Source organism: Symphalangus syndactylus, chromosome 7 (assembly GCF_028878055.3).
Source record: "Symphalangus syndactylus isolate Jambi chromosome 7, NHGRI_mSymSyn1-v2.1_pri, whole genome shotgun sequence".
In the NCBI taxonomy this organism is placed as follows: domain Eukaryota; kingdom Metazoa; phylum Chordata; class Mammalia; order Primates; family Hylobatidae; genus Symphalangus; species Symphalangus syndactylus.
In genome coordinates this window covers 121,851,398-121,872,742 of record NC_072429.2, presented here as the reverse complement: position 1 = coordinate 121,872,742, position 21,345 = coordinate 121,851,398, and the positions used below count along the sequence as shown (strand labels likewise).

The following is a 21,345-nucleotide window of genomic DNA, read 5'->3' as shown; positions in this document are numbered from 1 at the left end:
CCTGATGGGAATCATGTTGCAGGTGAAGACAAAGAGGATATGTAATAGTAACAGTAGATCTATACACTCTTGAGGTGACCTGTATGTAAGCCAAGGGAAAACTGAAGAAGGTCAGTGTTGATTTCAGAGTGCAAGTCGGCTTTCCTAAGTGATCTCTGTGGTGTCTTACACTCAAGGGTACAAGAGGCAAGGGAGAAGTGCTTAATGGCTCCAGGAAAGGGGGAACAGGCATTTATTGTTCCTCTTTTTCTTACTCCCACGCTTCTCTCTTGGTAGCCTTCATGTTTGCCCACATTTTATAAATACAATATTCATGACTGAAAGCATTCACAAGCATGCTTTGCAACTTCCCCAACTCTTGAGGCAGGAAGTAGCAAAAACAATATTTTGAGGATGGGCTGGTGCTTGAAAGAGATGTCAGAGGGGCTGCTGGCCTTGAAGAGCGGCAGGCCTCATTGGTTCAGCAGGACTCACTTCCCGTCTCCCTCAGAATGCATTTGCCACTCAGACTACAAAAGGGCTCATTGTCAGCTCTCACAGACTCCCAGGGACTAAATAAGCTGCCTTGAAGGCTCTCTTCCTTATGCTATTAGTTAAAACTTGGTGCATCTCTATTGCTTGAATGTCTTTAAACTCATTTGGCTCTCTTTGCAGGGTAATCAATGAGCTTATTGGAAATCTGGTTGGACATCTTTATTTTTTCCTAATGTTCAGATACCCAATGGACTTGGGAGGAAGAAATTTTCTATCCACACCTCAGTTTTTGTAAGTGTTTTTGTCCTGTCTCATCTAACATTTTATGCCTGTGTTCTTAATGCATCCTAATGAGAGCTCCATGAGGAGTATGATTTACCCCATGCCCCATCTGACGGAGAAACCTGAGGCAACAAATGACTTACCCTAGTCACACAGTCACAGGAAGTTAGGGATTAAAGCCTAGGCTCAGTTGCCTTCCTGTTACTCTTTTAGCCAGGGACCACTGACAACTAGATTCCAACATTACATGAGGCATCTCAGCTCACTGAGCCTGCTGAGGGACCTAATGCAACTTCAGAGTGCAAAACAGTGTGCTGGGGAATGGGCAGAGTCACAGGATAGTGGGGTGTCTTTTCTTAACCCATCAGTTTTTACCCATGATTTTGCCCAAGGAAGGGTAAGTTAGTGTGTTGGTCAGCAATTTTAAACCTTTTTATATTAAATACGATGGAGTAGACATTTTACAGGACTGTTCAGAGTTAAAATGAGAGACTTGAGGTTTGTATAGTCCCAACCGCCTGGGAGTTTGTGCTCTTTATCTGCTTTTAGGGTTTACTGAAGTGGGATGGTAAGGGCAACAGCTTTGATTTTTGAGACAAACTTGGGTTTGAATCCCAGTCCCCTCAGATAGCAGTTTTTATACTGGGAAAGTATAAAACCTCCAAGTTTCAGTTTGCAAGCCTGTAAATTGTGGGGGAAGCCCCTGTCTCACAGGACTGCATGAGGTAAGATAAACACTGTTGGGAAGCACAGTAGTGGGTTCTTGGTAAGTAAAGCTAGCTGCCATATTCCTAAAGGTGGGGGTAGGACAGCAGGATTTTGACGAGCTGAGAGGAGACGCGCACACACCCAGAAGCATGTAATAGTCGTGTGACCATTCTGTCAGTGAGGCAAAAGGCTGTTGAAGAAGGGGCCTATTAAATCACCATCTGGGTGTCCCAGCCTGCCTGACAATCATGCCTAATCTCATAGCAGGGATATGCAGTAATAGCTTGCATTTGAAAGCTTTAAAAAAACAAACAAACCAAACCCTTTCACATCTTGCTAATTTTAATGTTTTGCAGTTCTGTCATTCCTCTAAGGGATCAGTGAGGGCAGTAAAACTTGAGCAGGCCTCCTCTTTGTCCCCTTCCTTTTATAGGGTAGGAGTATGTTTTTCAAAGACTTTTCAAATTGTGAACTGTAATATACAGAGATATACCATATTGGTGGTTGTGGTGTGTGTGTTTTTCTTTAAGAGAATAAAAAGAAACTTGTTCCTCTTCTGAGCCTTGAATTGCCTTCAGGCTAAAAAAACAAATGACCAATCTGGTTTCTAATTATCAAAGGACATAATAACAGCAGGTTTGGCTTTCTGATCTAGGTTTATCAAGTAGGATGGCAGATGCATCAATTAAAAAAAGCTTGGTGCTTTTGGGGGGCAGCCAACAGTTACTTTACTTTAAATGGCCATATTCTAACTTAACGGCTTGTAGGTACTTCTCAGTTGTGGGCAACACAGGATACAAGATTCTAGTGGCAAAATCAGCAGAGCCCTGGAGCCTGCCTTCCACTTGAACTTTCTCTGTTGGTGGAAGTCCTTCTGCTAAATTTTGCATAAAGATCAGATGACAAAATATAGCTCCTTGCAAAAGCAGTAACTGCTTTGAAATTACCATAAATTTTTGTTGATTATGTATAATTAGGTATCTTTTTATACTAATTATTTGCATTTAATTTCACTATCTACTTAAGCAGTGGAGATGGCTTCCATATTGTCTTAGAGTGAGTAGCAAAGCAAGACAGCTCTAGCATTGCCTTCTGCAAGTGTTCTATTTTATTATGTACTTTGGAGGAATGTTATTGTACCAGAAGGCATGGATGTTGAGAAACCAGCACTTGGAAAATACATTTTGATTTTTTTTTTTTTTTTTGAGACGGAGTCTCACTGTCGCCCGGGCTGGAGTGCAGTGGCGCAATCTCGGCTCACTGCAAGCTCCGCCTCCCGGGTTCACGCCATTCTCCTGCCTCAGCCTCTCCGAGTAGCTGGGACTACAGGTGCCCGCCACCACGCCCGGCTAATTTTTTGTATTTTTTAGTAGAGACGGGGTTTCACCGTGGTCTCAATCTCCTGACCTCGTGATCCGCCTGCCTCGGCCTCCCAAAGTGCTGGGATTACAAGCATGAGCCACCACGCCCGGCCGGAAAATACATTTTGATTTAATGGTAAAGCTGTATTTGTTTAAAATGGAGGAGGTGAGTATAGGAAGTTATAACTGCTTTTCTAAATGGAATGCTGTTACATTTGTATCACCATTTTCCATTCCATTTAGAGTAGTTATATCTTCTCTGTACACACTAAATTTTGTGTTTAAAAGGGGTTTTTGGCCAGGCGTGGTTGCTCACGTCAGTAATCCCAGCATTTTGGGAGGCCGATGGGGTGGATCATGAGGTCAGGAGATCAAGACCATCCTGGCCAACATGGTGAAACCATGGCTCTACTAAAAATACAAAAATTAGCTGGGCATGGTGGCGGGCACCTGTTGTCCCAGCTACTCGGGAGGCTAGGCAGGAGAATCGCTTGAACCTGGGAGGTGGAGGTTGCAGTGAGCTGAGATCGTGCTACTGCACTCCAGCCTGGTGACAGAGTGAGACTCCATCTCAAAAAAAAAAACAAAAACAAAAAAACCAAGTTGTTGTCTGTTTTGGGAAGAGGCATGAATAGACTCCAGTCACTGACTGCTGTCCCTTCCCAGGCAGGAGGCATGTAGTATAACAAGTAGTGCAGGGCGCAGGCTCTGGAGCCAGGCCGACTAGGTTGGAATCCTGTCACTTTTGAAGCGCTTCACTCAGTGTTGGCTCAATTTTCTTGTTTATAAAACAGAGTAATAGTAATGCCTCCCTCATGGGGTTGTTGTGAAGATCAGATGAATTTATAAGCAGGCAACACCTAGTGTAAGGTAATGCTCACTGAGTGAATTCACATAGTAACTGCTCTAATATAAGGTCAAGTATAAAGCCTGTCCTCTTCAGGGTTTCTGCTGTGGACACGTCACCTGTGATGACTTACTCTTGCTGCCAAGAAGGGTTTAAGTGGAGGTATCAGATCATGCTCTCTGCCTTCAAGCAAAATTTAAACATTTTAAACATTAAGTGGAATAGGTTTAAACACATTCTCAGTTTACTAATAAAATAGTCAAGGATGGGAAATAGTTGGAAAATACTATTGAGAGTGTAGGCTTGGGTTTAAGTTCTCTTAGCTGTTCTGTGAACTCTTAGTTTATTCATTTTAAGGTGGGAAATCGTTTAACCTTCTGGGGCCCCAGCTCTTCCAGCATCTGTGAGAAGGGAAGAATGTACCTGGAAGGCAGATTCTGAATAAAGTTTAAAACATACCCATACTTCCACCATAGAAAGCCTTCTTCCCCTGTCTCCTTTGATGGGCTCAGCTGAGAGCCTTTTAGAAATGCTGTGCAAGGCTCAAACACGCAGGCTGTGGATTTGGCCTTTGAAAGTGAATGTATTTTGTATCCTTTGATCCAGTTTGAGCCATATTTAGATATACCAAGATGCTATCAGTCATTCTTTGGTTGCTGGGCTTGTGGGTGTAATATTTTTGTTTCCATACTGTTCTGCATGGATTACTTTTATAAGCAGAGAAAAAAATGTTCAGAATGTGAATTCAGCTGAAATCTGAATACATTTAAGAAACATGAAAAAGGAATGCCGTCTGTGGTCAGGTCATGGAGCTGAGTACAGAAAAGACAAAGTTAAATAAGACATTGTCGCTCGCCGCCTTCAGCATGACAAGTGCCATGGGAACAGCAGGAGAGGGAGGTGTTCTCGGAGGTCAGATAACTATGTGGAAGTTACTTTGTTCTCTTCTCTCCCTTTGTGTCCCTGTCTTTCTGCACCAGGTACCGCTGGCTGCCCAGTAGGAGAGGAGGAGTATCAGGATTTGGTGTGCCCCCTGCTAGCATGAGGCGAGCTGCTGATCAGAATGGCGGAGGCGGGAGACACAACTGGGGCCAGGGCTTTCGACTTGGAGACCAGTGAAGGGGCGGCCTCGGGCAGCCGCTCCTCTCAAGCCACATTTCCTCCCAGTGCTGGGTGCGCTTAACAACCGCGTTCTGGCTAACACTGTTGGACCTGACCCACACTGAATGTAGTCTTTCAGTACGAGACAAAGTTTCTTAAATCCTGAAGAAAAATATAAGTGTTCCACAAGTTTCACGATTCTCATTCAAGTCCTTACTGCTGTGAAGAACAAATACCGACTGTGCAAATTGCAAAACTGACTACATTTTTTGATGTCTTCTCTTCTCCCCTTTCCGTCTGAATGATGGGTTTTAGCGGGTCCTAGTCTGCTGGCATTGAGCTGGGGAGCTGGGGCTGGGTCACCAAACCCTTCTCAAAAGGACTCTTATTTCTTTCTTGCACACATGCCTCCCTCCCACTTTTCCCAGCCCCCACATTTGCAACTAGAAGAGGTCGCCCATAAAATTGCTCTGCCCTTGACAGGTTCTGTTATTTATTGACTTTTGCCAAGGCTTGGTCACAACAATCATATTCACGTAATTTTCCCCCTTTGGTGGCAGAACTGTAGCAATAGGGGGAGAAGACTGAAGCAGCGGATGAAGCGCTTTCTCAGCTTTTGGAATTGCTTCGACCTGACATCCGTTGTAACCATTTGCCACCTCTTCAGATGTTTTTTATAAAAAAGTACCGCTGAGTCAGTGAGGGCCACAGATTGGTATTAATGAGATATGAGGGTTGTTGCTGGGTGTTTTTTCCTGAGTTAAGTGATCAAGACTGTAGTGGAGTTGCATTTAACACAGGGGTTAGGTTTAAACTATGGGGGATGCAGCCCCTTTGCGTTTCATATGCAGGGCATACTGGCTTTGTGTAGCCAGATTAGTTGGGTTGCCTTGTGTTAGGAGGATGCAGATCATGTCGGCTACAGGAGATGTTCTCTTTGAGAGGCTCTTGGGCATTGATTCCATTTCGATCTCATTCTGGATATGTGTTCATTGAGTAAAGGAGGAGAGACCCTCATATGCTATTTAAATGTCATTTTTTTGCCTATCCCTCATTTTTTTGGTCATGTTTCAATTAATTATGAGGAAGGTGCAGCTCCTCTCTGCACGTAGATCATTTTTTAAAGCTAATGTAAGCACATCTAAGGTAATAACATGATTTAAGGTTGAAATGACTTTAGAATCATTTGGGTTTGAGGGTTTGTTATTTTGAGTCATGAATGTACAAGCTCTGTGAATCAGACCAGCTTAAAAACCCACACCTTTTTTTTTCGTAGGTGGGCTTTTCCTATCAGAGCTTGGCTCATAACCAAATACAGTTTTTTGAAGGCCATGGCTTTTCACACAGTTATTTTATTTTATGACGTTATCTGAAAGCAGACTGTTAGGAGCAGTATTGAGTGGCCGTCATACTTTGAGGCAACTAAAAAGGCTTCAAACGTTTTGATCAGTTTCTCTTCAGGAAACATTGTGCTCTAACAGTGTGACTATTCTTTCCCTTGCTCTTAAACAGTGTGATGTGTGTTATCCTAGGAAATGAGAGTTGGCAAACAACTTCTCATTTTGAATAGAGTTTGTGTGTACCTCTCCATATTTAATTTATATGATAAAATAGGTGGGGAGAGTCTGAACCTTAACTGTCATGTTTTGTTGTTGATCTGTGGCCACAATAAAGTTTACTTGTAAAATTTTAGAGGCCATTACTCCAATTATGTTGCATGTACACTCATTGTACAGGTGTGGAGACTCATTGTATGTATAAGAATATTCTGACAGTGAGTGACCCAGAGTCTCTGGTGTACCCTCTTACCAGTCAGCTGCCTGCGAGCAGTCATTTTTTCCTAAAGGTTTACAAGTATTTAGAACTCTTCAGTTCAGGGCAAAATGTTCATGAAGTTATTCCTCTTAAACATGGTTAGGAAGCTGATGACGTTATTGATTTTGTCTGGATTATCTTTCTGGAATAATTTTACCAAAACAAGCTATTTGAGTTTTGACTTGACAAGGCAAAACATGACAGTGGATTCTCTTTACAAATGGAAAAAAGAAATCCTTATTTTGTATAAAGGACTTCCCTTTTTGTAAACTAATCCTTTTTATTGGTAAAAATTGTAAATTAAAATGTGCAACTTGAAGGTTGTCTGTGTTAAGTTTCCATGTCCCTGCTCTGCTGTCTCTTAGGTATCGCATCATTTATGTAACCAATTATCTCTTGAAGAGCATTTAGGAAGTACCCAGTATTTTTTGCTGGATTAATTCCTGGATGCAGGATTCCTGGGTTTTCATTTTAATGAAGGAGGATGCTTGCTAACTTTGAGTGAGGAGTCATATCTGATTGTAGCGTGCTTTATGGCATTTTTATAGCTTCTAACCATGGATCTGAGCCCTGGAACTTTATAAAATTAGTTTAATCCTGTTTCCTCATAAGGCACACACAGACTAGACAGCAGGTGTCATGACATTGCTAAGGTTTTTTTTTTTTTTTTCCTCGAGGGTGAACATCCCAGTCTGTATCTTGGGCCTTCGACAGGCCAACTTCACTCATCACAAGGTGAGGTGACAGGAACCAGGTTGTATGTATGTCCCTCTTCTATTACTGGGGAAATACTGAAGCAATAGAAAAAGATCCTGCTTATTTAGAAGGACACATTGCCAGTATCGTTGTGTTCTAAGCCACCTTTTGAATGACATGGGTCTAATAATAGGCAATGTTGCAGTTGCCAACATCTTCGTTTATTGCCGACTCTGTTTCTGAGGTCCCTGCCCCGCTTACACTTTTGTAACTTAACACTCTGAATAGCTAAGCTTTGGAAGAAGTTACTCCTTTCTGGACTTTACACTGTTTGTATCTTAGAAGGCTGGGCTGAGCAAATGGGTTTACTGGCAGTTCACTTGTTTGCCTTCCAGAGTGACGGGTGATCAGAATTGGCCAGGAATACCATGTCCCGTGTTTATTTCTTTCTTCACCCTCCCTCCCACCTTCGCTCCCTGTCCCTCCCTCCCCCTCCCTTCCTCCCTCTCTCCCTCTTTGTCTCTTCTTTCTTTGTGTTTTTGAGACAGGATCTGTCACCCAGGTTGGAGTGTAGTGGCATGATCTCGGCTTGCTGCAACCTCTGCCTCCCAGGTTCAAATGATCCTCCCACCTCAGCCTCCTGAGTAGCTGGGACCACAAGTGTGTGCCACCACACTTGGCTAATTTTTTGTATTTTTGGTCGAGATGGAGTTTCACCATGTTGCCCAGGCTGGTCTTAAACTCCTGAGCTCAAGCAAGCCACCTGCCTTGGCCTCCCAAAGTACTGGGATTACAGGCCTGAGCCACGGTGCCCAGCCTTTCCCATGATTTATATGTGTGGTTTAAACCTAGGCTCTTTCCCATGTGGTCCCCTTATCTCATATCAACTCTGCTTGTTCTAGTAGGAATGCCATGTTCAGGGGCACACCTAGGCACTGAGCATTAATGTGCCAGGTACTTTCTGAAAAAGCCTCCAATTTACAGTTTTAAAAATCTGGCTATACATAAGCATTAAACTTGAGATTTTAAAAAGCAGGTATCTTGGCTCATTCCCATTCTAAATATTTTTGAAGTTGATTCTGATGTTCAGCTGGATTTTGGAACTTGTGTTTAAACAAACTTGTGAAATAATATTATCCCCATTTTCCAGATAAGGAAACTTAAGCTTCAAGTCTCTTGGTTAAAATCAGGCAGCGGCCAGGCACGGTGGCTCACGCCTGTAATCCCAGCTCTTTGGGAGGCCGAGGTGGGTGGGCCTTCTGAGGTTGGGAGTTCAAGACCAGCCTGACCAACAAGGAGAAACCCCGTCTCTACTAAAAATACAAAAATTAGCTGTGCGTGGTGGCGTATACCTGTAATCCCAGCTACTCGGGAGGCTGAGGCAGGAGAATGTTTGAACCCAGGAGGTGGAGGTTGCAGTGAGCCGAGATTGTGCCATTGCACTCCAGCCTAGGCACAAGAGCAAAACTCCGTATCAAAAAAAAAAATAAGCTAGAAGGTGCCAAAGACAGGATATGAACCCAACTCTGTTGCGGCTTTTCAGTGAAGGAAGCCAAAGCAGATGCAAATAGACAATGTCTCTGTCTTCACGATGTGTCCTTTCTACTGAGGCAGTCAGCTTGGCCTATTGTAGGGACTCATATTTGTTGAATAAGCAAAGAAGTCATTATAGTACAATGCACCAAACTACCAGAATAAAAGGAAGTAAATTTCTTGGATGAGAGGCTAGGTCTTGAAAGATTGATGGACAGTTCTGGTCAAGAGGGAGGAAGCCACTTGTTCTAGGTGGATTTAGAAACAGCAGCAGCAAGAGCAGAAACTCAGGAAGAGAGAACTGTGTGCCTGGACCTGTAGAATACAGGTAGGGAGTGGCAGGGAAAGGGGTTGGAAAGATAGATCGGGGCCTGTATCAGGAAAACCGTTTTGTGTGATTGCTTGAACTTCAGTCTGCGGGCAGTGGGGAACATTGAAAGGCCTTCATGTTTGGTCTTTAAAAAGTAGCTGGCAGCCAGGTGTGGTGGCTCACACCTGTAATTCCAGCACTTTGGGAGGCCGAGGCTGGTGGATCACCTGAGGTCAGGAGTTTGAGACCAGCCTGGCCAACATGGCGAAACCCCATCTCTACTAAAAACACAAAAAATTAGCCGGGCCTGATGGCGGATGCCTGTAATCCCAGCTACTCGGGAGGCTGAGGCAGGAGAATCGCTTGAACCTGGAAGGCGGAGGTTGTAGTGAGCCGAGATTGCACCACTGTACTCCAGCCTGGGCAACAAGAGTGAAACTTCCTCTCAAAACAAAAAACAAAAAAGTAGCTGGCTGCCCCGTGGGGAGTAGAGGGAGAAGGCTGGGAAGCGGAGAAATGAGATAAGATGACCACGTTTTGTGTTGGTTGCTGTGATGCAGGTTTAAGGAAAGAGTTGGTTTAAACCAAGGCAGTGGGACTGGGGACTGGATTGGAGGGACCTCCCAGACAGAGAATTGCTGGTACTCAGTGAGGAAAAGGAGGGCTTTCTCGAAGGGGTTTCCATTGGCGATCAGGGCTTGGATCTGTGTTTCACACACAAGCCGGGTAAAATGCTATTTCTGGCTGTTGGTGCTGCAGCCATTGTAGATAATTAGGTGCTGGCATCCTAACCTGGAAGCCTAGCCACTATTTGTAAGTGTATTTCTGTGGAAAAAACATTGTGAGCTCCAAATCCATCAACTTGAATGAAAATGAACTTTTAAAACATGATGTCTTCCTGAAATGGGAACAGCTTTGCAGAAGGCCCCAGTGAAGAAGAAGTAATTCTCTTGATTCTATCACCAGCCTTTAGGGCCCAGTTTAAATGTCATTTCATCAAGGAGAGGGCTATTAGACCTGCAGGCAAGGTGAAATGTCTTCTCACGTAGCCACTGGCACCCTGATCTCTGCCTTTGACACTTGTTCCACCTGTGATCATTTGCTTAATATCCCTCCCATGGCTTGTAACCATCCCCAGGACAGGGACTGCATCTTATTTACAGCTGTTTCCCAGTGCATAGCACAGGCCTGCCACATACAGGTGCTTAAGTGTCTCTTGCACTGAACTGAAATTTGGCCTGTGTAGGAATTTGTCCTGCTTAGGGAGAGAGCTGATAATGGCCAAGTCTCCCAGGAGCATTGAATGATTTTTTTGTTGTTCATCTAAGGGAATCATAATCCCCTGAAACAGGATATTAGAACAGGTTAGAGGTAATGGGAAGAATGGACTCAAAATTAAAATACTTAAATGAGCAGCAAAGCAGCTTCTATCTGCAGTGTGTAATCTGCTAATGGGTATGAGTACTGGGGTGATTTGGGCAAAAGGAGACTTGGTACAGAGTGAAGGCAGGCAAGAACACTTGGGAAGATTAATTGAAGGTATAAATTTAGCTTTCTCTCCCCCAAGGAATTCCCCAGTGGCTCGTACAAATCCACATGTACTTAGAGAGAAGGAGAAACCCCTGCCATGTCATCACGGCCAGAGAGACCTACGGGGAGTACAGAATTAAATCTAGGTGCAAGGCGTAAGGATTGCTTAGGAAATGTTTACTGAGCTCAGTGTGTCATTTGAAGCCTTAACCTGACCCAGATGAATCTGATCTCTCTTTTCTCTGTCAGTGTGTTGGCCTTTTCCTGAGGGCTGGCACTGATCCTCTAAGTGTCCTTGTTGGTTAAGGGCAGTCACTGTTAGCTTAAGGGAGCCTTTGGATTTTGATCATTACTGTTTTGATGTAGAAGTAGGCTCTAAGGGTGTAACAAGATGCCTGTGTCTCCGCAGCCAGGCCCTCATCTGTTCTAAGCCAGTTTTCTCTTGGAGGTGCCCAGACCCCTTACTGGGGAGGAGGGATTGGGACTTTTCATGATCACAGGCATCAGGTAGGGTTTTCTGACTGCAGGTACCCAAAAAGGACCCTCGCTAAGTTAAGCAAAAGATAATTTATTGGAAGGATATAGAATAGCTCACAGATTCTAAGGGCCTGCTGAGAACCCTCACATGGTTGGGGGACCAGGGAGCCAGGCAGTAGGCATTGATCTCATCACATCTCTTGCTGGGCTAAACCAGCTTCATCTTTGATTCTATTCTTGTATCTCTCCCTTTTAGGATTTGACTCCCAAGACTCATTGACCCAGCTTGGACCTGGTGCCTCTCCTGTGGCTAGGAATTCAGGGAAAAACATTTGACTGACAGTCCCATTATGGCTACCCTCAACAGGAGAGAGGAAATTTTCCAAAAGCAAATCAAAGTGCTCTTGCCATAAGAAAGAGGAAACGGATGCTGGCTGCCTAAAGCTCCCTACCTGGCCCACTAGAGCATGCAAGCCACATGTTGGGCCTCCTGTGAGGAGCCTCTGGCTTTGCTTCCTTCCAGCCCAGGACAAGACAGTATTTCCTTCTGTCTCCTCAGTCTAGCTCGTCTACCGAACATTTGCAAGCAATGTGTGCTTTGCTGAAGATTTTGGGGGAGAGGGTGGAGAGCGTTGACGTTGAACATCGCAGGGAAAGGGACTTTCCATGCTTGAGGGCAGGTGCTGTGTCCGTCCCACTCATCATCACATCCTCAACACCTAGCAGAGAGCTTGGCATGAGTGAGATTTTGAGATAAATATTTGTTGAAAAAATGAATACATTTTATAACCTAAATTCCTTTTAGCTATCAACTGGCTCCCTCCCTTTCTTCTCCAAATCCTTCCCCCATGTGGCCTCTCCCTCTAATGTCTTGGTCAGGTTAGCTCTCTGGCCCCAAACCTCTATGCTCAGCCAAACAAAAGCCCTGCAGCGAGTCGGACCTACCCGCCATAGAAAAGCTCATCAGAGTTCTTCACCAGATACAGAGCAAGACTCTAGGTCAGGGAAGCAGGTGGATTTTGTTTTTTAAAAAATTAAGGGTCGGATGTGGTGGTTCACGCCTGTAATCCCAGCACTTTGGGAGGCCAAGGTGGGAGGATCATGGGGTCAGGAGTTCGAGACCAGCCTGGCCAACATAGTGAAACCCCGTCTCTACTGAAAATACAAAAAATTAGCCAGGCGTGGTGGCAGGTGCCTATAATCTTAGCTATCGGGAGGCTGAGGCAGGAGAATTGTTTGAACCCGGGAGGCAGAGGTTGCAGTGAGCCGAGATCGTGTCACTGCACCCCAGCCCAGGCGACAGTGCGAGACTCCATCTCAAAAAAAAAAAAAAAAGATTATTTCCTATGTACCTACTACTCAAATTCTGCTATACCCTCTCTAGTGTGTTGAATGATATATAGGCTGGGCACAGTGGCTCATGCCTGTAATCCCATCACTTTGGGAGGCTGAGGAGGGCAGGTCACTTGGGCTCAGGAGTTCAAGACCAGCCTGGGCAGCATGGCAAAACCTCAGCTCTACAAAAAATACAAAAAATTACCCAGGCGTGGTGGTGCACATCTGTGGTCCCAGCTACTCAGGAGGCTGAGGTGGGAGATTGCTTGAACCCAGGAGGTCAAGGCTGCAGTAAGCTGTGATCATGCCACTGCACTCCAGCCTGGGCAAAAGAGTGAGATTCTGTCAAAAAAAAAAAAAAAAAAGATATATACATGTCATAATTCCTAGAACCTATGAATGTGACCTTATTTGGAAAACGAAAGGTCTTTGCAGATGTCATTCAGGTAAGGATTTTGAGATGAAGAGGTCATCCTGGATTATCCTGGTGGGCCCTGAGTCCATTGACAAGTGTCCTATAAGAGATTTGACAGAAGAGGAGAAAACAGGCATGTAGAAAGGAGAAGGTGATGTGGCCATGCAGGCAGTGATTGGAGTGATGTGGTGGCCACAAGCAAAGCAAGCCAAACAACACCTGGGGCCACCGGAAGCTGGAAGAGGCAAGGCACAGACTCTTCCCTCGAGCCTTTGGAGGACGTGTGGTCTTGCTGACACCTTGAGCTCAGACTTCTGGCCTCCAGAACTGGAGAACTCCAGAACTGTAGAAGAATTTCTATTGTTTTACATCATCAAGTTTGTGGTAATTTGCTACAGCAGCCTAGGAAACTAATAACACCCCTTAAAGTAGTGTATAACCTCCTCACCATCTTCTCTCAGCTCCTTGAATGCAACGTGCCCCTTTCTGCCTTTCAGACATGGCACACTCTCAACTCTATCTCTGGCAAGGGACATTGGTAGTCACATTTCATCACTTCAGGTGAGCCATTCAGGCTCTGCCCAGCACAGAAACATGCATGGGTGGGCGCGGTGGCTCACGCCTGTAATCCCAGCACTTTGGGAGGCCGAGGTGGGTGGATCACTTGAGGCCAGGAGTTCGAGACCAGCCTGGCCAACATAGTAAAACCCTGTCTCTACTAAAAATACAAAAATTAGCCAGTCTCATAATCCGGTCTCAAAATAAATAGATTAAAAATAAAATTTAAAAAATTAAAAAAAAAAGGTTGAGCACCATCACTCCACCACCTAAGATAGATAGCCTGGATGCATCTCTTCTTTGCTCCCTGAAGAAGCTTTAACTAATTTAGAAGCTGACCATGAGGCTTCTCTGTACATCCCAATATTGGTCTACTTTTGTTACAGATCACTGTCACTGGCAAAACATTGCAAAAATAAAATTTCAGATTTCTTATATAAGTGCAAAGATCCTTTAGGCCAGAGGGTACCAAAAAGATGATCTAAATCAGAGATTTTCAAACTATTTTTAGACACAGTACTCTTTGCTTGAATGAAATTTTAAATCCTAACAGGTAAAAGACAAGTGAAGCTGATCTAAATTGGGAAGGAAGAGAGGGGTCATGGCTAGTGCTGTTTCAACTCCATCCCAACCCTCATTTCAGTCGCTTTATGCCCCTGTTCTTTAACAAATCCTGTGAAACGTTCCTGACTTCTCTTGTTAAAAAAGATTCTTTCAAGCTGGGTGTGGTGTTGTGCACCCATTGTCCAAGCTACTTAGGAATCAGAAGCGGGAGGATTGCGTGAGCCCAGAGGAGTTTGAAGCCACAGTGTCCTATGACTGCACCTGTGAACAGCCACTGAACTTTAGCCTGGGCAACATAGCAAGACCCTGCCTCTTAAAAAAAAAAAAGGATTCTTTCGAATTTGTCCTAGTTTCTGGGCCTCTGCTGCAGGGAACAGCGTCTTTCCTAGTCTTTGTTGGTTTTTTAGAAGTCAATAAATCCCCCTTTTTTTCTGAGTTTGGAACCAACTGAGATAAGCACAATTATTAGACAGATAAAAATGTTAGCGCTATTTCTGAGAAAGGCTGGATTGGAAGATATAATAACTTAGGGGTGTAGCCATGTGGACTTTCTAAGACTGAACCCCAGAATTTGAAAGACTCTCCTGGCCACTGGCACAGCTAGGCAAGGACTGTGTCTACCGCAGCAGGCTCACCCTGGGGAAAAGCAGAGAAGGCAGCTTCCGGAGGCCCAGCTGGCTTTATACAGTCTGAGCTCGGTTCTTTCATATACTCACCCATTGCCTCCCCTTGGGACAAAAATTAAGAACTTCTTATTTACTTTTTCTTTTTAGGAAATTGCCTCTGTTTGGAAACCCAAGGAGTAAGGAATATGTATTTCTCCCTAAGAATGTTCACTTCCATTCCCATTTACGAGACAGAGAAGGTTTCACTTGGAGACCCAGGACCCAAGTCAGGCATATTAGGTATTAGTCAGATAGTCAAGTTAGGCTAATAACTACAACAAAAAATCCCCACTCCATTGCATATTACAACAGAGATATATTTCTTGTTTAAATCAGAGTCCAAAGCCGGTCGTGGTGGCTCACACCTGTAATCCCAGCACTTTGGGAGGCCAAGGCAGGCAGATCACTTGAGGCCAGGAGTTTGAGCTCAGCCTGGCCAACATGATGAAACCCCCTCTCTACTAAAAATACAAAAATTAGTGGGGCATTGGCAGCTCGTGGCTGTAATCCCAGCTACGCAAGAGGCTGAGGCAGGAGGATTGCTCAAACCAGGGAGGCGGAGGTTGCAGTGAGCTGAGATCGTGCCACTGCACTCCAGCCTGAGTGACAGAGCGAGACTCTGTTTCGCAATCAATCAGTCACAATCAATCAATCACAGTCCAATGTGGATAGGCAGGTGGGGTGGTGCGATCAGGAGGGGCTCTCTGCTCCGTGCAGTTATTCAGGGACTCAGGCTCCTTTCATTTTTCTTTTTATTTTTTTGAGACAGGGTCTCGCTCTTTTGCCCAGGCTGGAATGCAGTGGCATGATCATGGCTCACTGTAGCCTTGACCGCCCAGGCTCAATTAATCCTGCATCAGCCTCCCAAATAGCTGGGACTACAGGCACACACCACCATGCCGGCTAATTATTTGAATTTTAGTAGAGACGGGGTTTCACAATATTGGCCAGGCTGGTCTTGAACTCATGGGCTCAAGTGATCCACCTGCCTCAGCCTCCCAAAATGCTGGAATTACAGGTGTGAGCCACCATGCCCAGCTCTCCTTTCATTTATTGCAGAGAATTATTTTTAAACTCTTGTGTGCTATAAGAAGAACTATCAATTGCTCCATCATCTCCCAGGACCTCAGAGTCTCCACTGACTTTTTTGAAGGTGGTGAACAGAATGAGAAAGATTAAGTGGAGGATTGTGCAGGAGATTGAAGGGGCCAGGCTGAAAGTAGCATGCATCATTTCTGCCCACATGCTATTGACCAGCACTTATCACATGGTCCCACTAACCACAGGGAAGCCCAGAAACCTGAGTCTTTCTGGATGCATAGGAGGAAAATTAAGTTTGGAAAACACAAAGTGTTGTTCCAGCACAGTATCACATTCACATAAATACTGCCCAGCCAACAAACCCAATTATACAGCAATTCACATCTTTACTTGGAGAAGTCTAAAGAACAGATCAATAGCTTGATGAATTTTTACAAAGAGAGCTCACCTGTACAACTAGCACCCTGATCAGAATAGGTGACATTGGCCAGGTGTGGTGGCTCACGCCTGTAATCCCAGCACTTTGGGAGGCCGAGGCGGGTGGATCACTTGAAGTCAGGAGTTCAAGACCAGCCTGGCCAACATGGTGAAATCCCCGTCTCTACTAAAAATACAAAAATTAGCTGGGCATGGTGGTGAGCGCCTGTAATCCTAGCTACTCGAGAGGCTGAGGCAGGAGAATCACTTGAACCTGGGAGGCAAAGGTTGCATTGACCCAAGATCGCATCATTGCATTCCAGCCCGGGTGACAGAGCGAGACTCCATCTCAGGAAAAAGAATAGATAACATTATCAGCCCTGAAGAAGCCTCTTGAACCCCCTTCCAATCATCAACCCCCCAAGTGAGCACCTATCCTGACTTGTACCCATATAGATTAGTTTTTGAATATTATATAAATGGACTCATACCTTATGTATTCCTTTGTGTTTGGCTTCTTTTGTTGATATTGAACATCATGTTTGTGGGAGTCATCCACATTGGTGTATGTAATTGCAGTGCTTTCATTCTTGTTGCTGTATCATCTTTTATGGTATGAATATGACATTATTTATCCATTCTACCATCGATGAGCATTTGGATAGTTTGTTGTGTTTTTTTTGTTTTGTTTTGTTTGTTTGTTTTTTGATACAAAGTCTTGCTCTGTAGCCCAGGCTGGAGTGCAATGGCGTGATCTCGGCTCACGGCAACCTCCGCCTCCTGGGTTCAAGCAATTCTTCTGCCTCAGCCTCCCGAGTAGCTGGGATTACAGGTGCCCACCACCACACCCAGCTAATTTTTTTTTGTATTTTTAGTAGAGACAGGGTTTCGCCATGTTGGCCAGGCTGGTCTCGAACTCCTGATCGCAGGTGATCCGCCCTCCCAAACTGCTGGGATTACAGGCATGAGCCACCGTGCCTGTCTGGGTGGTTTTAAGATATAACGAATAGTGCTGCTATGAACATTCTAGAATACATCTTTAGTGAGAATATGGATGCGTATCTGATGGGGATATACTAATTGTACCTAATTCCTATAAGTAGGGATTGCTGGGTCACAGAGTATCAACATGTTCAGCCGTAGTAGAAGCTATCAGCTTTCCAAAGTGGTGATATGAACTGAGGATGCAAGTATTACGTGGCAAAAACCACAATGACTTTTGCACCAATGTAATACTTTGTGGTCTGGTTTTCCTAAAATCCTCATTCTGCTTTGTTTCATTTTACCCTCACACCTGAGGCTGAGGTGAGAGCCCCTGACTCCTCACCTCCAGGAAAACTCTTCCCCACACCCAAATTTTTGAATTTGAGCTTTTCTCTCCCTTTACCTGCTACTTCCTCACCTCTAGTTTGGCCACTGTCAGCCCCACTGTCTGGATTCTTCATCCCTCAAACTTGAAATAGGCCTGGCCAGAAGGGAGCTCTCCTCAGAAGGAAGTGGAGGCTGTGGGGGATACGGAATACGCGAAGATCAAATTTCCTGTAGAGACGGTGTGTGTGGGAGAAGCTGGGAACATTCACTCATTAATAATTTTTGTATCTGTCACACAGAGAAAGGGAATTAAGGAAAAACCCTTAAAAATCATTAAGATGAACTATCTGGAGGAGTGCGGGATCTTATTAATATTCAAGTCCTCGTGGGGAGAGGCAGGCAGCTGGAGGGGGAGGAAGCTCCCTCACTCCCCACCCTGGCCCTCTGTGGGAGGGTCCGGGAGTGGGGCCACTGCAGAGGCGACCCGGGGTGCTCCCATGCTGGGGACCTGGCGCGCTCTTGCCAAAAGGTTAATGGTCAGGGCTGTAACTCCACCCGCGGCCGATCCTGATTAATGGCGCACCCTGGGAGGGTGCTGAGGCGAGAGACGAGTTGAGTTCCCAACTCTCATGAGAAATACGTAATCATTAATCAACATTACTGGGCCCCACTCAGACTAAGTGGCCTCTTGTGATTAGGAACGGGCCCTTGAAAAATAAAAACGCAGTCTTTTAGCATTTCGAGTATTTAACAATGGCTTTCTTGATAGCAGGTGGTGGGGAGTTGGCAGGGGAGCTTGCTGTGCTGGGTGCACACGTGTGTATGTATATGTGTGCGTGCATGTGTGTGTGTGCATGCGTGTGTTTTTGTACGCCTGTATGCCTGTGTGTGCATGCATGTGTGTGCCTGTGTGCGCCTGTGTGCCTGTGTGTGCATGTGTGTGTGCATGCATGTTTGCCTGTGTTTGTGCGCCTGTGTGCCTGTGTGTATGCGTGTTTTTATGTGCCTGTGTGTGCATGCATGTGTGTTTGTGTGCTTGTGTGCATGTGTGTGCATGCATGTGTATTTGTGTGCATGTGTGTGTGTGCCTGTGTATGTGTGTGTATGCCTGTGCATCTTTGTGTGTGCATGTGTGTGTATGTGCCTGTGTGCCTGTGTGTGTGTATACATGTGTGTATGTGTGTGTGTGTGTGTCTGTGTGTATGAACAAAGAAAATGTGATGAGTTGAGAGCTGGCCTTAAGGCAGGCCGACCAGGCCTCCTCATCCACTTCGCGGGATGATTCCGATGGGGCTGCCTTTCTCTGGCCAGGAACTCAACCTCCAGGAAGGGTGAGGGCAGCTGGGGGCTGGATTCCCTCTGGTTGTTCTGTGTTACACATTCATAACACACCCGGAAAGCTAGAATTAGAAGGAAACAGTCCAGCCCTCACTTCCAAATGGGAAGCACAGCTCCCACCTACAAGGCTACTGTGAGAATTAAATCAGGTCATATGTGTAAATCACTGGACTCTCCTCAGAAATGTTAGTTCTCCTTCCCTTCACAACCAGGAACTCATTCAGTCCTCACAGTCACCCTGTGAGGGTCCTTGTCATCCCCATGTCATTGAAGATGTTGAGCTCAGGGGCGGCCAGGGGCTCCCCTAGCCAGGTAGTTCCAGAACCTAAACCCTGACCTTCTCTCTTCAGCATGGCCCGGGAAGTCTGATAGACCTGGGTGACTTGGACACTGCTCTTTGCCAGCTCTGTAACTTCCAGCAGGCTATTAAACCTCGGTCAGCCTCAGCTTCCTCAACTCTAGAAGGAGGGGAACCACCTCGTAAGATTCCCGTGAGAACTCAGCGAGCTAGTGCTGGGAAGCATTTGGCACAGACCATCCCCAGCACGTTAGTTTCTCTGCCTCCTTCCCCTTTCCTCAGACCAGTCATCAGCTTGATTCCCATGGCAGCCTATGAGGTTGGTGTGGTTGTTGCAGATGAGGGAACTGAGGCTCAAGGAGGCAGTGACTCTGCTCACTCTGCCTCGTCCCAGGGCAATGAAGGACCAGTGGCCTCACTCACCACCAGCCTGACCTGCATGTGGCGTTAATTGTAGGGGATGCTGTGGGCCCAGGGAAGCAGCCTCCAAGGCCACTGTGAGAAATGATTCTTTCTCTCCCCTCCCCTCCCCTCCCCTCCCCTTCTTTCTCTTTTGATGGAGTCTGGCTTTGTAGCCCAGGCTGGAGTGCAGTGGCACTATCTCGGCTCACTGCAACCTCCACCTCCTGGGTTCAAGCTACTCTCCTGCCTCAGCGTCCCGAGCAGCTGGGATTACAGGCACGCACCACTATGACCGACTTATTTTTGTATTTTTATTAGAGATGGAGTTTCACCATGTTGGCCAGGCTGGTCTCAAACTCCTGAGCTCAAGTGATCTACCTGCCTTGGCCTCCCAAAGTGCTGGGATTACAGGCGTGAGCCACTGCACCCGGCCCCTCCCTCCTTTCCTTCCCTGCCCTGCCCTGCCCTGCCTTGCCCTCCCCTGCCCTGCCCTTCCCTTTTCTTTCTGTTAGGGTCCCACTCTGTTCCCCAGGCTGCAGTGCAGTGGCATGATCATGGTTTACTGCAGACTTGATCTCCTGGACCCAGGTGATTCTCACACCTCGGCCTCCTGGACTACAAGCATGTGCCACCACTCCTGGGTAATTTTTTGTATTTTTTATAGAGATGGGGTTTCCCCATGTTGGCCAGGCTAGTCTCAAACTCTTAGGCTCAAGTGATTGGTCTCCCAAAGCGCTGAGATTGCAGGCATGAGCCACTGCACTCAGCCTCTACTTGCTTTAAAGCCAGTTTGAGGAAACATTTGTTCCCAAATCACCTTTTTTTCTCTAAAATTTCCTAAGTTTCTTTGCAGAATTAGAAAAAAACTACTTTAGATTTTGTCTGGAACCAAAAAAGAGCCCATATAGCCAAGACAATACTAAGCAAAAAGAATAAACCTGGAAGCATCACGTTACCTGACTTCAAACTATACTACAAGGCTACAGTACCAAAACAGCATGGTGCTGGTACAAAAACAGATATATAGACTGATGGAACAGAACAGAGGCCTCAGAAATAATACCACACATCTACAACCATCTGATCTTTGACAAACCTGACAAAAACAAGCAATGAGTAAAGGATCCCCTATTTAATAAATGGTGCTGGGAAAACTGGCTAGCCACATGCAGAAAACTGATACTGGACCCCTTCCTTACATCTTATACAAAAATTAATTCAAGATGGATTAAAGACTTAAATGTAAAACCCAAAACCATAAAAACCCTAGAAGAAAACCTAGGTAATACCATTCAGGACATAGGCATGGGCAAAGACTTTATGACTAAAACACCAAAAACAATTGCAACCAAAGCCAAAATAGACAAGTGCGATCTAATTAAACTAAAGAGCTTCTGCACAGCAAAAGAAACTAGTATCACAGTGAACAGGCAACCTACAGAATGGGAGAAAATTTTTGCAATTGACCCACTGACAAAGGTCTAATATCCAAAATCTACAAGGAATTTAAACAAATTTACAAAAAACAAACAAACAAACGAACAAGCCCATCAAAACATGGGCGAAGGATATGAACAGACATTTCTCGAAGACATTTATGCGGCCAAAAAACATATGGAAAAAAGCTCATCATCACTGATCATTAGAGAAATGCAAATCAAAACCACATGAGATACCATCTCATGCCAGTCAGATGGCGATTATTAAAAAGCCAGGAAACAATAGATGCTGGTGAGGCTGTGGAGAAATAGGAATGCTTTTACACTGTTGGTGGAGTGTAAATTAGTTCAACCATTGTGGAAGACAGTGTGGTGATTCCTAAAGGATCAAGAACCAGAAATACCATTTGATCCAGCAATCCCATTAC

General features: G+C 45.2%; 2 protein-coding genes across 4 annotated transcripts in view; one reads left to right on the top strand and one right to left on the bottom strand.

The window, feature by feature from the left end:
- The window catches only part of DERL1 (derlin 1), a 30,555-nt gene extending 23,648 nt beyond the window's left edge, over positions 1–6,907 (top strand). Inside the window, exons 7-8 of one of the 2 annotated variants that reach the window (XM_055287151.2) lie at positions 715–765; positions 4,653–6,907. In XM_055287151.2, coding sequence (XP_055143126.1) covers positions 715–765; positions 4,653–4,791 — 190 coding nt within the window. In that variant the 3' untranslated portion in view covers positions 4,792–6,907. Of the gene's footprint in view, positions 1–654; positions 766–4,652 lie in introns of both variants that reach the window. The other variant, XM_055287150.2, reaches the window with a different exon arrangement.
- ZHX2 (zinc fingers and homeoboxes 2) overlaps positions 1–21,345 on the bottom strand; it is a 268,568-nt gene that overhangs the window by 19,169 nt on the left and 228,054 nt on the right. The gene's annotated exons all lie outside the window — the stretch shown is intronic.